An 18,273-nucleotide genomic window follows, 5' to 3' on the forward strand; every position below is an offset into this window, starting at 1 on the left:
TGCAATGCAAATTATCAAGATGCAAATCTACGCTAAGCTGAGCAAAGGGTGCCGGCTTTTATGGAGGAAGCCATCATGCTGATATTGAAGTCCCACTGGAAGCACGGTGGATCAGAGGCTGCAACCACTGCAGAGGAGAAAGCGGTAAGGACAGGAGTTAGCATCTGCAAAACGAAGATGACTCCACGGCTCTACCAGAGAGAATGGCCGGAAACTCAAGGATTAAAAGAGGCCTTTGGAGGAAAGAGGGCCCCTCCAATTGGAAAAAATGATCTTGTTCAGGGATCAGAAAAGTTTTTCTATAAAGGGCTAGATAGTAGATATTTTCAGTTTTGCAGGACACATAGTCTCTGTTGCATATAGTTTTTCTTTACTTTTTTTTTTTAAAGCCTTGAAAATGTAAACATCATTCCTGGCTAACAAGTTCACATAGAAACATGCCATGGGCAGGAATTGGCCCCTCTGTCTTATTCGTCAGTCTGAAAACCTAATGGGATGTGAAAGACGTCTATGAAACCATCACAGACACCTGCTCTCCCCACAGAAATTCAGTCCATCTGTCTTTTCATTCTGAGAAGCAGTGCATAGTTACCATCTCTGTTCTCAACATCTACTTGGAATTAGTGAATAGTAGATTTCCCTATTAGTTGCCTTCCTCAGGGAAAATGTGAAACTTTTGGTCTACAGTCCACTCCGCAAGCGCCCAGAGGAGACCAAGCGAGACACCCTGGGCTCTGTGGATGTGTGTGGAGGGGAGCATTCGCCAGTTATTCCTCCCTCAGAGACAGGTGGTGGGGAAGAAAATCCGTGGATCTGGGAGGCGTTCACAAGAGTGGACTGCTTCTCTGGCTGCAGATGGAAGGAATGACACTTGGATTTAAGCATCCTTAAGCATCCTTAAATTTAAGTGTCCTTGGATAGATGATTGAAGACGGATTGGATAGATAGATTTAAGAGTCACTGATGTCAGAATGGGTCTGGAGAGAAATGAAAAATGTCCACGTCCCACTGTCCAGTGACTTCTCCAGTCCAGGGCGAGACAGGCCCTCAGGGCCACCCATCACTCCCACTCCCACTCCCACACCCCCCACTGGTGAGCTTGTTTTCTAGAGGGTTGTCTTGTGCGAAGAGTAAGAACCAAGGGCTGAACCTCTCACTGGGGTTCATGTCTCAGCTCCACCCCGCTGCTGGCTTTGTGAGTTTGAGTGCGTTAGTTGGCATTCTTGACTTCGTCTCTTCGTGCTTCAAATCAGGGTGAGAACAGTCTCCCTCCAAGAGTTCAGGGAGCTGGGACGTGTGAAGCGCTTAAAGAGAACCTGGCGCATAACGCGTGCTGCTGTCGCCACCGAAGGTCTGCTCCACCTTAGAGAAAACACACTTGAGAGAGGTGGCAGGTGCAGTGGATAAAAGAAATAAAAGCAAGATGGTGTCACTGTCCAGCTGTGTGGCCCTGGGCAACTCATTCCTCCTCATCCAAGTGGGCTGAGGAACACCTTTACTCTCTGATTCTGGTGCTCGAAAATGAGATGGCTTATAACTTGCTTTAAAATAGCCAGTTCTATAGGAGAAGTTTCTCCCAGAAATTAAATTTGGGAATGAGAATGTAGGGTCTGGGCACTACCAATGGGAGTTCCTGCAGGGTCTCCTTTGAGATGTGTGGCCACCTGGTTTAATCTGCATGGTTAGAAAAGCCCCTTCAATTCACTTAGATCTACTTAGAAGGGCCAATTTTTCACAGCAAAGTATAAGGCAGACTAATTCCTGCTTTCTCTATGGGACTCCCACTTGTTGTTTGTGGTTCCTAGACACTTTTTGCAGTCACTTTCCCAGCATATAGTTCAAAGACGGGGATCAGCTTCCTCAAGGAAGAAAGCAGCTTGCCAAGCCCCATTTGCCCATGTGCCCATGACCTTGGAATCATGGACTGGCCCAAAGCCAGGCCTTAGAGCCCTCAGATCTCTGCAGTCCACAAGCCCTGAACCTCCATGGCCACCATAAGCCAGGCACAGTTATTACAGTAATAGGGAAGTGAATGGTACCCTACCCACCGAATTACCTAAAATAAAGAGGCTGGTAAGAGAGCAGGTTTCACCAGAGAAACAAGATGAGGAGATAAGTAGATAGATGAGTGGATGGATGGATGGATAGATAGATAGATAGATAGATAGATAGATAGATAGATAGATAGTGAGAGATAAGATAGATGATAGATAGATGATAGATTAGATAACAGATTAGATGATAGAAAATAGATTGGAGAGATGATGGACACATAAGGAGATAGACAGAAGATTGATAGACTAGATAGACAGACAGATATAGCTATGTGTCATGGACAAACTGTCATGAAGGGCAGCCTGGATCTTTGGGGCACAAACTGAAGTACTGTCCACAGGCCAGATTTCTTCCTGTTCAGGGAAGCCTCGGCTCTGCTTCTAAATGACTTTCAACCAGTTGGATCAGGCCCACCCAGATTATGCAGGAAAACTTCCTTTATAAATAAAGTCAGCTGGTTATGAGCATTAGTCACATCTACAAAATCCCATCACAGCAACAGGTTCCAGTTAACTGACCAACTGGAACCATCACCTGGCCAATCACGGGGGTTTGCCAGGGTCTCAGGGAAGGACGGCCTCACATGCTGCTGCTCAGAGTGTGTGACGACAACCACCAACTAGCAGGATCAAAGAGGAAATGTGTAGACTCTCAACCATCAATTTCACTTCTAGGATGAGAAGGTGCTAAAAACCCTGGATACATACGCACATGGAAAGATTCAGGTATTTGCAAAGGCAAAGAATTTGAAACACTGTAAGTTTCCAGGGGTAAGAGAATGGAGAAGTAAAATACAGAAAAGGCACACGATGGAATTTAGTCAGTTTTGAGACAAATGAATTCAATCAGTATGTAAATATGGATCTAAATAGGAATAAATGCTCCAGCTACACAAACAGGGACAGATCATAAAAACATAATGTTGAGTGTTTTGAAAAACAAAACAGAAGTTGATGAAAGCACAATATGATATATTTATATAAACTGTAAAACGTGCTTTTGTATAAAACATAAAAGCAAAAGACAATACCATATTTTCTCTACATGAATATGGATATTTGGTAAAAGTACAAGAATCACAAACTGGAAAGATACATGTCAAATCCCGACGGTGACTGCCTCTAGGGACAGAAATTGAGGATCAGGACCGGAAAAATAACAGAGGAGATTTTAAAGTTATCAGCCATGTTTTTTCTCTTTTGTAAAAGAAAAAAATCTGAAATGAATACAAAAAGTGCTAACATAAATATGTTTTAAATGTGTTCGGATGTCTGCTATGTGTTTGACTTGTTTTTATTTTATTTTCTATTCCTCCCCGTGCACAGCCCCAATTTTCAGAGAAAAAGAGACATTGAAGTGGGTGAATTTGGCCTCCCTCCAGCCACCAATTGCCTCATACGAGACACTTCACATTTATGTTTAATAGCTGCCCTTTGAGTCAACTTGGACTTTGTTCCAAACCCTGACAGGCAATCCATAAACATTATCTGATTTAATCTTCACAACAACCCTAATTATTCTGGGAGTTCACAGTCAAAGAATCTGATGCTTGGAGCATTTAAATAACAGCAAGAGAAGGGCAGAGTGAGGATTTAAGGCAATTCTCTCTCAGGTCCTTGCTCTTGACCTGCCGAGAAGTTGTGGTCAAGAACATATGCTCCTGCCCTGGGCTGGACGTTCAAATGTGGCCGAATCATGTATGGGCTGTGCCCCCAGACAAGTCACTCAGCTCCATGCCTCAGTTTCCCCATCCATAGACTAAGGATAACACAACTACCTGCTTCATGGCTTTGGGGTAGCAGTGAGAACATTAGCAACACCTAGCCCATGCCAAGAGCGCCTCAAATGTGACCTGGCTTTTTTTTCCCCTTTTATTAACTACTACCTCTTCTTGACTCCTGGCCACATGAATTGAGAGAGGCTGTTTTCTGCTCTCTGGGACATTTTAGCTTAAGCTCACCCTTTCTCCAGACCCTCATGAAATTTAAACCCCCAAAGTTGCTTTACTAGGCAAACGTCTGGTCTCTGAGCCATGAATGTGTCTGTTCTTAGTCCCATTTCCAGGGTCAGTCAGCTGTGGGGTGGATAGATCTTTGGCTTTTCTGAGGCCATGCCCAGAGTCGAAAGCCGGATCTGAGCCTGATGTGGCCTTTCCATGGCTCCAGCCCCATCCCACACACTTTCCTTTCTTTTTATAGAGATATAATTCTCATGCCATAAAATGTACTGTTTTAAAATATTCAGGTCAGTGGTTCTTAGTATTTGCGAGGTTATGAACCATCATCCCTATCTAATTTCAAAACATTTTCATCACCACAAAAGGAAATCCCGTACCCATTACCAGTCACTTCCCTTCCCCATCCCCGCATCCCCTGGCCACCACTAATGCACGTTCTGTCTGTGGATTTGCCGGGCCTGGACATTTCGTATGAATAGAACCATGTAATATGGGGCCTTTGTGTTGGGCTTGTTCCACTTCACACAACATGTTCATGATCCATCCATGTTGTCGCGTGCATGCATTCCTTTCTGTGGCTGAATAGTCTTCCATTGTGTGGATGTAATACATTTCCTCACTCTTTTCTACTCTGCAGGAGAACCCTTGTGGGAAATTCGAAGTGGGGCATTTTATACCCATTCCTGGGACAAATCTCTCAACTCCGTGGCCAGTCAGTTGAACTCCCCTAACATATTTGAGTCCATTCACACTTCTGAGTCTGTTTAACACTTCCATGTTAAGGAACATGGATTTACTTCTGGAATGACTTCAAGAAATTACTTCTATGTATAGGTACATGTGCCCCTACATGTATGCGTGTGTATATGTCTGTGTGTGTGCGCTTGTGTTTGTATACGTGCAAGGGCCTACTCTGTAGGCCTGCCACATCGACATCATGCACACACAGGCACTCACACATACAGGCACATGCACCCACACACACGCAGGCACTCACACAAGCACACACACGCACACACAGCCACACACACACACACGCAGGCACGCGCACCCGCACACACGCAGGAACTCACACAGGCGTGCACACACGCATGCAGGCACTCACACAGGCACACACACACACGCACAGGCACACGCACGCACACAGGCACACACCCGCACGCAGGCACACAGGTGCACACATGCGCGCAGGCACATGCACACACGTAGGCACTCATACAGGCGCACACACACGCGCTCAGGCATGCACACGCACACAGGCACTCACAGGCACACACACACGTGTGCAGGCACACGCACCCACACGCACGCACGCAGGCACTCACAGGCACACACACGTGTGCAGGCACACACACCCACATGCACGCACGCAGGCACTCACAGGCACACACACGTGTGCAGGCACACGCACCCACACGCACGCACGCAGGCACTCACAGGCGCACACACACGTGTGCAGGCACACACACCCACATGCACGCACGCAGGCACTCACACAGGCGCACACACATGCGCACAGGCACATGGACCCATATACAGAAGTAATTCCATGTTATTTATTTAAAAGTTAAAAATACAATTCACCTAGAAAATGACCAAACTAATTTACATTTATGAGGGTAAATCAAACAACAAAAATGTGTTTTCTCAGAAGCCTCGGGCTTTTTTCAAATTTGAAATGACCATGATTTCAAGAATCCTACTTTATTGATCATTTTCAGCAAAACAGAACTGTTCTCTGATTTATGATGGAAGCAGGTGGAGGACTTCAGAGCAGGGTAAAAGGAGAGAAGAAACATTGAATAGTACAAAATGCTTCCAAGTCATAGTTATGCCTTCCTCGTGGTCCGAGGCCTTGAGACAGTGTTGATAAGCGGTTTCTAATACCTACTGGGGTTGGCGGGAATTGTACACCTGTGTGCCTTCAGGAAGCGGCTGCCCTCTGTGATGCTGAACCTGTCAGAACCAGATGGGGCCAGAGGAAAGGCAGCTAGCAGTGTAAACCTTCTTCCCAGCAGTGCTAGGCAGCAGCATAAAGGGAAGTGCTCTCCACCCCCAGCCAGCCGTGCACACGATGTGTTCTTCTTGGTCCAGCGGGGGTCTAGGTAGGTTTCAGAAGACAGAACAATTGTATACATGTAAATGTGTGCTAGGCATATTGCTGTGAATTTGCCTCAACTAAAAAGGTATTTGAGAGGTGCAACCAGATGCAAAGAACTCTGCAGGCCTGCCATGTCAATATCATACACACACAGGCACTCGCAATAAACACAGGCACTCACACATACACACAGGCACATGCACCCATATGCACACAGGCACTCATACATATACACACAGGAACACACACACATAAGCCCTCACACATACACAAACACAGGCACTCACACATACACAGGCACACACATGTATAGGTACTCACCCACACGTATAGGCGCACACACACACAGGTACAGGTACCCATATGTACACACTTACACATAAACAGGCACACACACACACAGGCACTCACATATACACAAATACAGACATACACACACAGGCACATGCACCCATATGTACACAGACACTCATACATATACACACAGGCATGCACACATGGGCACTCGCACATAAACACAGGCATACTCACACACAGGCACTCACACATACACAAACACAGGCACACACACACATAAATAGGCACATGTACCCATGTGCACACACTCACACATACACAAACACAGGCATGCACACATACACAAACACAGGCACTCACACATACACAAATACAGGCACACACAGGCACATGTAGCCATATACACAGGCACTCACACACACACACAAACACAGGCACACACACACACAGAGACACAGGTACCCATATGCACACAGGCACTCACACATACACAAACGCAGGCACACAAATACAGGTACACACACACAGGCATATGCACCCATATGCACAAAGGCACTCACATATACACAAACACAGGTGCATACACACACACACACACACAGGCACATGTACTCATAAACACACAGGCACACACACATACACATACTGGCACACACACATTCACAGGCACTCATACACAAACACAGGCACACACACACATACACACAGGTACATGTACCCATAAACGCACAGGCACTCACACACACAGGCACACACACATTCACAGGCACTCATACACAAACACAGGCACACACACATTTTTTTCTCTCTGCCTGCACGAGACACTGAATCTTGCACTTGGACTTCCCAGCCTTGAGAACTGTGAGAAACAATTTCTGCTGTTTAGAAGCTACCCAGTCTGTGATATTTTCTTATAGCAGCCTGAATGAACTAAGACAGTCTATGATTCAACAGTCAAAAAGATAGATGACATAGCCCAACCCCCACTAATCTGCAAAATGAAGAGACAAAGATTTCAAGAGATATGGTATGTGATCGGGATTGCACAGGAAGTTAATGGGAAAGCAAGGAGTGGAATCCAGGAGTCCAGACTCCACAGCCCACCAAGTCACAGACACCAAACTACCAGTCAGAAGAGTGATTTTAAACACAGGGAACTTCCTCCATGTCCCAGCCAGTTTATTCTGGAGGCCAAAGTTTCCTTTTGTCATTTTTTATTTCTATGACTATTAATTCTCTGCTCCTGAAATTGATATTGGTCAGTGAAAAATATGTATGTCTGAGGCAGGTGGATCACAAGGTCAGGAGATCGAGACCATCCTGGCTAACACGGTGAAACCCTGTCTCTACTAAAAATACAAAAAATTAGCTGGGCGTGGGGGTGGGCACCTGTAGTCCCAGCTACTCGGGAAGCTGAAGCAGGAGAATGGTGTGAACCCAGGAGGCGGAGTTAGCAGTGAGCCGAGATCGCGCCACTGCACTCCATATCCAACCCATCTTAATTTTGGTGGAGTGCAATTTAGGGATAGGGAGTGTTAGGTAGAGTGTATGAACGTGTGTGTGTGTGTGTGTGTTTGTGTGTGTGTGTGTGTAATTGCAACAACCGTTAGAAAACTAATCACAATCCATGAGGGAATGTACTGCTTTAATAAAGCCATTAGCCAAAGACCATTCTGAGAGAGAAAATGTAAAGATTGAACTCTGAGCCCATTACCTGTAATGAACCCAAAAATAGACCTGGGGAATTTCTAAAGTATTCTTAGCCTCCATAATGGATGTTGTTCAACCTGCCCAGATTGCAGCCCAGCTCCAGGAATCCCATGGACCCAGGAGACGACACAGCCGAGGGTGATGTAACCGCTGGCTGATGCAAAAGCATCAGAGAGAGGCCAAGGCTCTACTTAAAACTCATAACTCTTTCAGCTGTGCTCTTGTTTAATGCAAAAGGTCATTTTTGTGTCAATTGCTTCCCTGGAGAAAGAAGGGAGAAAATCTTTTTCCATCTCCTGCTTCACACCAGAGCCATGTTTCTGGAGAGGGACTTTGGGAGAAACTGGCATCATTAGATGTCCCAAAGCCAAAGGCCCTTTTTCATTTTCATCTGTCCATAAGGAAAAGAATTATAAAAAGGCAATCAGGTAGTATCCTACAAAATCAAATAGAAGGTATTTTCATCATAATCTTGCAAATCACAACATCCATGAGAGGTGTGATGCTGATAGTTTTGCATGAAGTCATCAGAGCAGGATAAATCAAAGTCCCCATTGGCTGTGATGAAATGGGCTCCCATGGAGCAACAGAGGAAGGCAGTTTGCTTTGCTTTAGTCTTCATTTTTTAAAAAATGAAGGTGCCAAGCATGGCAGCCCATGCCTGTAATCCCAGCACTTTGGGAGACTGAGGCAGGAGGATCACTTGAAGCTAGGAGTTGAAGACCAACCTGGACAACATAGCAAGATCCTGTCTCTACAAGAAAAGTAAAAAATTAAAATTATCTGGGCATGGTGACACTTGCCTATGTTCCCAGCACTTTGGCAGGCCAAGGTGGGAGGATCACTTGAGGCCAGGAGTTCAAGACCAGCCTGGGCAACATAGTGAGACCCCATCTCAAAAAAAAAGAATAGAAGTGGTTGAAGATGGGGGAAGGAGAGATGAAGGGGGAAAAAAGATGTCAAGAAAACTGACAGCATATACGATATTGTTTGGCCCTCTGGACACAATCATATCCCATGCTATAGGCATTTCAGGTACATGAGCCAATAAATTTCCCTTATATATAAAGTAAAAAAAAAAAAAGAAAAAGAAAGTAATGGTTGAAGACATTCATTCCACCTTATTCGGGAGACACTGCCCGCTATATCCTGCTTTTCATATCCTGGAAGGTGATCTGGACTTTGCAAAGCCTTCTTCAGCTCTTCCTTTGTTGCTGGGAGCAATCCAGGATCTAGCCCATAAGGATCTGTGTTAGTTTCTTGATGCTGCGATGACAAATGAACACAAATGTATTATCCTACAGTTCTGGAGGACAGAAGTCTGAAGCGAGTCTTAAGGGGCTAAAGTTAAGATGTTGGCAGGGCTGCACTCCTTCTGGAAGCTCTGAGGGAAAATCTGTTCCTTCTAGAGACTGTTCATATCTCTTGGCTCATGGCCATATCACCCTGACCTCTGCCTGCACTGCCACATCTCCTCCTCTTCCTCTGACCTTCATGACTCCCTCTTATAGGGACTTTAGGATGACTGGATCCACCTAGATAATCCAGGATTATCCTTCCATTTTAAGATCCTAATTCAATCACAATTGCAATGTCCCTTTTACCATATAAGGTAACATATTTACAGATCCCGGAGACTAGAGCATGGATATCTTTTGCAGGGAGTGAGAGGAAAACATTATTCAACCTACTATGCTTGCTCAAAGTACCCAGAGTTAGTTTCTGTTGCTTACAACCAAAACCTAACTGATATATTACTTCTACTTGGTCTCTGCAACAAAGAAAAAGAATAAATACTTTTTGATTGTTGTTGAAAACTAGGAAGATGATCATAAATAAACTAAAAGTAAACGTTGAACATTCTTGGTCAATTGTTCCAAAGAATAACCCTTTATTCCAAGTCCTGGTACGGTGGATAAACGGTACAGTGTGTCTTGTTCAAACAAGGTCAGCCTGGTGTTTACCCCGGGAGGTTCCCCCTAGAATCGTCCAGTTCCCAACAGAATGGAATATCTCCCTTGACCCCAGTGTGTTTGGTTCTTTTTGGCAGGACACTGACATTCTGAACACTGCTATACTCACAGGAAAGACAGTTGCCATGCCTATCAAGGTGGTCTCTGTGGAGGAGAACAGTGCCGTGATGGACATCTCAGAGTCGGTGGAATGCAAGTCCACAGACGAGGATGTTATCAAAGTAAGTCATTCCACAGCCAGCTGGATGGAACTGGTGGGAACTTCACTTGGACATCCCATTTGCTAGGGACATTTATACTGAAATATACGAGGGTCAACTATACAGAGGCTTATGTGCGACACACTTCCAGCTGATCCATTCAACGTTTCCGTTGCCATCTGTTTGTTTTCACATCATGCCAACCTAGTTAGGGTTTTTGGTTAATTCCTGTCTTTCTTCCTTTCACAATTAAAAATTGTGTGTGTGCATACATCTATAGATAATGTACAACATATTATTTTAAAATACATATACATTGTGGAATGGCTAAATTAAGCTATTAGGCCAGTGCAAAAGTAATTGTGGTTCTTGCCATTACTTTAATGGCAAGAACCACAATTACTTTTGCACCAACCTAATAATTAACATATGCATAACCTCACATCCTTATCTTTTTCTGTGTGATGAGAACTTAATCTACTCTCTTAGCAATATTCAAGAATATATTACTACACTTTAGGAGGCTGAGGTGGGTGGATCACCTGAGGTCAGGAGTTCTAGACCAGCTTGGCCAACATGGTGAAACTCTTATCTCTACTAAAAATACAAAAATTAGTTGGGCATGGTTGTGTAGTCCCAGCTACTTGGGAGGCTGAGGCAGGAGAATCACTTGAACCCAGGAGGCAGAGGTTGCAGTGAGCCGAGATCGTGCCACTGCACTCCAGCCCGGGTGACAGAGTGCGACTCCATCTCAAAAAAGAAAAAGAAAAAGAATATATCATTAGTAACTAAATTCAACATATTGTACCAAAAAAAACCTCTTGAACATATTCCTTCTCCTGTCCAACTGATATTTTGTATCTTTTGACCAATATCTGCACAACTGTCCCCTTGCCCAGCCCCTGGTAAGTGCCATTCTATCTCTGCTCCTATCAGTTCAACTTCACTAGATTCCACATGTACGTGAGATCATGCAGTATTTGTCTTTCTGTGCCCAGCCTACTTCACTTAACATGATGTCCTGTAGGTTCACTCATGTTCTAACAAGTAATAAGATTTCTTTGTTTTTTTAAGGGTGAACAGTCTTCCATTGTGTTTACATACCACATTCTCTTTCCCCACTCATCCCTTGGTGAACCATCAGTGGTGCTTTGGACTATGGGTCAACCCCTGAATGCCTACTGTAGCTAAGCAGGTGACTGCAGTAAGTGAAGTGGTAAACTGGATCTGCCTGTTCTAGAAGGGCAGCCGAGATGCTGCTCTTTGTCTTTCCCAGCAAGGAAATTGCTATAACCAGTTGTGGTCATGAGGTAGTGGGATTTCAGTATTTTATATCTTCAAAAGAATGGAAAATCTAGATTTCTGGTAAAAACAACAGTAACAATGACAACCACCTTGTTTTTCAAAGTTAGCATCAAATTATAATTTTTTTGATGGACAAAAAAATAAAAAACAAAATACATGTGTGTTGTGGGTTGGCCCATGGGGTAATTGTTTAAAAGGACTCTTCTAGAGTAGGGGTTGGCAAACCATGAGCCGTGGGCCAAACCTAGTCACTGCCTATTTTGTAAATAAAGTTTTATTGGGACACAGCCACTCAAATTCACTTCCATTTTGCCTATAGCTGCTTTGGGGGCTACCACAGGAGAATTGAGTAGTTGACAGAAACCACATGGCTTAGAAAGTCTAAAATATCCAGCATTTTGCTCTTTCCAGAAAAGGCTTGCCTAAAGTAATGTGTGCTCTAGAGTCTCAAGTTTTTTGGAGGAAGAACTGCAATTCCTAGTGTTTCCCATCATCAGTCATGATGCTACACCACAATGCTTGCTTAAAGAATAAGGCAATGCGAGGGCTTTACCAAGCCAGAAATGAAGCATTTCGTCTCTCTCTGTATTTTTCTGTAATCCCTGGAAACACATCCAGGAAAAAACAAATATCAAAAAAAGCATGCAGGTAGTGATTTTTGTTTCCCTCAAATCGAGTCTGACAGATAGCAATCAGCCTTTTCTCTGGTGTTTAAAACTCCATGTCTGACTAGAAAAGAAGTTTACAAACTGTTGAGGTGGAAAAATGACATGAAAAATATTTCTCCCCAAACCCCACTCTCAGAACAAGCAACAGACCACCATACTAGACTGTCCACTGCGTTCAACGCCACCATCACACAGTGACATCCACACTCAACCATGACAGCATTCCAGTAGGTGGCAGTAAGCATTCCAACAACGTCTGTATACTATGACGATTCTTCTGGCTGTCGGAGGTACTATCTCAAGGAAGGGCTTTTTCCCTAATTTACCCAAAAGTGATATATGGGCTGATGGTGGCCTTGAATCCACAGTGCTTTAACAGAAAGACCACAAGACCAATGGGAGGAAGAGGAAAAGGGGGATGAAGTTCTAAACCACACTGTCCAATGAAAACACAATATGAGCCACATATGATTTTTTTTTTTTTTTTTGAGACAAAGTCTCACTCTGTCACCCAGGCTGGAGTGCAGTGGTGCGATCTCAGCTCACTGCAAGCTCCAGCTTCCGAGTTCATGCCATTCTCCTGCCTCAGCCTCCCAAGTAGCTGGGACTACAGGCGCCTGCCACCACGCCTGGCTAATTTTTTGAATTTTTAGTAGAGATGTGGTTTCACCTTGAACTCGATCTCCTGACCTCGTGATCCACCCACCTCGGCCTCCCAAAGTGCTAGGATTACAGGCATAAGCCACCATGCCCAGCCTGAGCCACATATGAAATGTTTAACTTTCTAATAGCCATGTTCAAAAAAAGTTTTAAGAAAAGTTGAATTTAATTGTAGTAATGCATTGTGTCTAACCCATTATATTAAAACATTACCATGTCTACATGGTAATCAATATGTAATCAATATGAATATTAATAATGAAATATTTTACTTTTTTTAACACTAAGTCTTTGAAATCTAGTGTGTGTTTTATACTAACAGCACACTGAAATCGAAACTAACCCCATTTTCAGTGCTTCATAGCCATGTGTGGCTTGTGGCTCCCACAGTGGACAGCACAGGTCCTTGTTGGTCATTGACCTTTGTCACTGATTTGCAAGTCCCCTAAAAGCCAGAACCCTTGATGAATGTAACGTGTTGATAGGACACCTTCAGCACTGATAACTTTTCTAGAGGTAAAGAACCTATCTTTCAGCCTACAAAAACCAAGAAGGAAACAACCCAAAATTTATCGCAGCTGTATACACAGCAATCCTTAGCTACTCTTAAAACAATTTTGACATGGAGTCCATTACTAATATCTCCAGGAATTATAATCAGTATCTTTAGGGAAATAAATGTATCCAAACAGAAAATTGCCTCCTGAAATGAATCCAGAGTTGATACCCCTGGCTGTTGACAAAGCAATGTGAAATCTTGAGTCAGCAGGGTGAGGACATCGGAGCAGGCAGGCTCAGTGTACGTAAGCACAGTCCGTAGGACCAGGCTTGGCTTGTGGCCGTGGGTCTGGAGAGATCAATGATGCTTGCAGTGCTAGTTGGGTACAGCTCAGAATGCCATGGAGAGAAGAGGGGAGGGAATTGACATTTAATCAGTGCCTAGTCTGCAGTAGGCCCGTGAGGTTTTGGATTTAGGCAGTTCGGAGTTCTGTTGAGAATTCTGAAGGCTCTGAGATGGCACCCTAGTGTAAACTGGCAAATCAAACTGTCACAGTTTTGTGGATGCTGGCAGAAGACACAAGACCCCGGGGTCAGAGACAAAGGACAGCCGCTGTATCAGCATCCTTCTGCACCAGTTGCCTGGGCTTCAGTTCCCACCGGGTTATGCAGAGGGGCCAGTGACACTTGCATATGTAGTGGATCGGGTTTCAGGGGAGGAATCCTGGCCTTTGAGAACATGCATCTTTTATCATGGGTGGTATAATGGGCTGTATGTTTGTGTCCCACACTGAATTCATATGTGGAAGCCCTTAACACCCAATGCAATGGTATCAGAGGTAGGGCCTTTAGAAGGTAATTAGGCTTCAGTGAGGGTGGAGCCCCATGATGGCAGTAGTACTCTTATAAGAAGAGGAAAAGAGACCAGAGCTTGCTGTCTCTCTACTATGTGGTGATATAGCAAGAAGGCAGCAGTCTGCAAACCAGAAGGGCTCTCAGCAAAACCCAACCATTCTGGCCTCCTGATCTCAGACTTCCCAGTCTTCGGAACTGTAAGAAATAAATGCGTGTCGTTTAAGCCACCGGACTTACGGTGTTCTGTTAAAGCAGGCCAACCTGACAAGACGGGCAGGAATCCTGCCTGACCTCCCCAAAGAGACAACGCCTTTATCATAGTGGACCTCAAGCGTGTCTGCCCTTTGCTCCGGAAGAAGGCACTGTCTGTCTTCCAAGAATGTCCACTATATAAAACACCTTTCAAAAGACCTTTCAGAACAAAAACAGCCTGGGCTCTGTTTGTACAATGTGCTGAAACGCAAGTGTATCATGGAGAATGCCTCCCAAAGAATGCCTCATGGCTTTGCCACATTCAAGCTATGCAGCCTTGGGTGAATCATACAGCGTTCCCTCCAGTACTCAGTCTCCTTCTTAGTAAAATGAGGATACGCATAGTTCCTAATTCAGAAGGTCAGCATGAGGATTAATCAGTTTTATAAATGCAGCAGAGAACATGACCTAGTAGCCAGCATATAGTAAGGGCTTAATAACTCAGAGTCAACTCTGGTCATCTCATGTAATCCTCTGATTAGGTAGATCAGGAATTAAGACTGGAGGCTTACAAGTGTATGTTGTGTGATATGCACAGCATTGCTTAAAAATATAAGAATTGGATGCAACTCATTGCAAATGTACAATTCAGCGATTTTTAGTACATTATGCTAAGTTTGGCAACCATCACCATGATCCGATTTTAGAACATTTTTGTCACAGTTAATCCCCATTCCCATCCCCGGCTCCTGGCAGTCACTAAGCTGGTTTCTGTCTCTATAGATTTGCCTACTGTGGACATTTCTCATGAATGGCGTCATACAATACACGGTCTTTTGTGTCCACTTTTTCCTCTTAGCGTTATGTTTTTGAAACTCATCTACATGGTAGCATGGGGCAGTCGTTTGTTTCTTTCATTGCGGAATAATATTCCGCTGTATGGATATACCAGATTGTGTTCATCCATCCACCCGGTTGGGTTGTTTCCACTTTTTAAATGTTTCATCCATTTATGAATCATGCTAAAATGAATATTCACATCCATGCCTTTGTGTGGACATACATTTCCATTCGTCTTGAGTAGACACAGAGGAGTAGAATGGCTTGGTCATATGGTTACCTTACATTTAATGGTTGAGAAACTGCCAAAATTTTTCCAAAGTGGCTGTACCATTTTGCATTCTCACAAGTCATATCTGAGGGTTTCCCCTCCAGCTTATGGGGAAAATCCAGCAGATCTGGCAGAGCTACAGTGTGCTCACCTGGCAACACTGTGGGGTGCCCTTTATTTATTGTTTTATTTTTCCATAAGTTATTGGGGTACAGGTGATAATTGGTTACATGAGTAAGTTCTTTAGTGGTGATTTGTGAGATTTTTGGTGCACCCATCACCCGAGCAGTATACACTGCACCTTATTTGTAGTCTTTCATCCCTTGCCTCCCACTCCCCACCCCCAAAATTCCCCCCAAACCTCCAAAGTCCACTGTATCATTCTAATGCATTTGCATCCTCATGGCTTAGCTCCCACCAGCATCTTCTGATTTGTCACAGTTGCCTTATATTTGGTCCACTTCCATGATCTGCTTGGCCCATGTAAGCACTTGAGTGTGTGTAGGTGGGACTCCAGTGTGCAAACGTGGAGGCCGAGGTTCAGGAGGACTTGGGTTTTATGATTTTACTTTCTAGCTTTTCCTTTTGCTTTCCTTCATTCTTTCCTTCTTTCTTTTCTCTCTTCCTCTTTTCCGCCTCAATTCATTCAGCCAACATTTATTAACCAACTACCACATTTAAGGCTCTGTGATTTTGGTAAGGAAGAAACAGATGAAGAAAGTGAACCTCTCAGGACTCACGGCCAAACAGAAGAGGCAAACACGGGAGACGTAATTGTGCATACCAACTCATTCACTACTCACAACATCTGCATTATCGCTATTATTAATTCTGTCTTATAGTAGAAGAAACTGAGGCTCAGAAAATGGAGGCCACCTGCCTGAGGTCACACAACTTGCAAATGGCAGAGAAGGGATTCTAGCTAGAGGGCCAAAAGATCTTGGCCATTAGGCTATATAGTCTCTATACATTCAAATTTTGCTTAACATTTTACTTTTTATTTGGAATTTCAAACTTATCTCAAAGATTGCAATGACTGGACAAATTATACTATATACCCTTTACTGAGGTTCTACTGTTATCAATATTTACCCATTTGCTTTTTCATAGTTTCAGTCTCTCTCTCTTTCTTTCTCTCTTCCCATCCTCTCGATAGACAGATAGACAGGTAGGCAGGTAGATGGATAGATGGATGGATGGGTGGATAGGTGAATAGATGGGTGGGTGGACAGATGGAGGAAGGGAGATAGATAAGATAGATGTTTAATAGATGATTTATAAATAGGTGATAGGTTTGATAGATAAGTGATAGATTAGATAGATGGTAGATTTAGATAGATAGAAGATAGATAGATAGATAGATAGATAGATAGATAGATAGATAGATAGATTGATTGATTGATTTGTTGCTGAACCACTTCAGAGTAAGTTACATATATCAAGGCCTTTTAACTCTAACTACTTCAGTGTGTATTTCCTAAGAATAAGAATATTCTTTTACATACCCACAGTCATCAACCTCAGTTAATTTAATGTTGATACAATACATTATCTAATCCATATTCTGTTTTCCAATTTTGTCAGTTGGCCAACCATGTCTTGTGGAGCATATTTTTCTGCAGTACAAGATCCAATCTAGGCTCATATGCACATTTAATTGTCACGTACTCTAGTCTCCTTTAAGCTGAAGCAGGTCCTTAGCATTGCCCTTCTTTTAAGACACAGAATACTCTTGAGAAATACAGTCCTTTTTTTCACTTTTTAAATAAAATATTCCTCATTTGAGATTTCCTGATATTTCTTCATTTAGATTCAAATTTGCATTCCCAGCAAGGATAACTATATAAGTGATGATATACATACATATTTTGTTTCATTTATTTTTGTAGGCTTTTTAATCACCCTGAAATAATTTGGTGATCATTTTTTCTGATTATGTAAGTAATGTATATAATTTGTCTACAATACTAATTGCTCCAGAAAACTCTAAGAAAGAACGAACTACCTTTACTCCCATCGCCCTTAGAAAATCAGTGTAAACATTTTGGTAGTCATTTCTTACACACATATACCCACATACAGAGATACTATTTTAAGAATAAGATATCTTACATACTGTTTTTGTTAACCACAAACTGTCTCATTGGCAAATCTATACACACACATACACATGCCCACACACATGTGTCTACACAACGCAACACACACGTATAAGGGCTTTTCAGTCCTGGTTTGTCTTACAGAAATAGAGCCATATCCTTATGCGTTTCTGCCTGTTCCTTCTCTCACCTTGCAATGCCTCATGAATATCCCTGCCTTGGAGTACTTGGAAAATGAAGCCAGGCCAGTGTGCAGTGTGAAAGAATGATAAGGGCTGAGGAGTCTGGTCTGCGATGTGCAGGTTAATAAGAGTCATAACATCTGAATGGGAGAGAACCCTGGATGTCGGCCTCTTGGTTGATTCACATTCAAGAGGTGAAGGAGCAGCACCTGGAGAAGGGCCAAGGGCCATGACTTGCCCAACAATAACCCCAGGAACAATAATAGGAAGATATACAATACAGACAAGCACTTGCAATGCCCAAGTGTCCATCGTAGAGGATCTTATCTATGGGATCCAAGCTTTAAAACATCTTTGATATAAAGGTGTGTCTTGCTTGCAGTTGATGACGTGGCACAGATTACCTGGCA

The 18,273-nt window shown here is 43.4% G+C and overlaps 1 protein-coding gene across 2 annotated transcripts in view; it reads left to right on the forward strand.

Moving 5' to 3' along the window:
• Positions 1-18,273, forward strand: part of TMEM132C (transmembrane protein 132C) — a 436,917-nt gene that overhangs the window by 387,652 nt on the left and 30,992 nt on the right. For both annotated transcript variants that reach the window (XM_005572611.5, XM_065525025.2), the window contains one exon: positions 10,171-10,314. In XM_005572611.5, coding sequence (XP_005572668.3) covers positions 10,171-10,314 — 144 coding nt within the window. The remainder of the gene's footprint in view (positions 1-10,170; positions 10,315-18,273) is intronic.

The sequence above is a fragment of the Macaca fascicularis genome, chromosome 11 (assembly GCF_037993035.2).
Source record: "Macaca fascicularis isolate 582-1 chromosome 11, T2T-MFA8v1.1".
Lineage (NCBI taxonomy): Eukaryota > Metazoa > Chordata > Mammalia > Primates > Cercopithecidae > Macaca > Macaca fascicularis.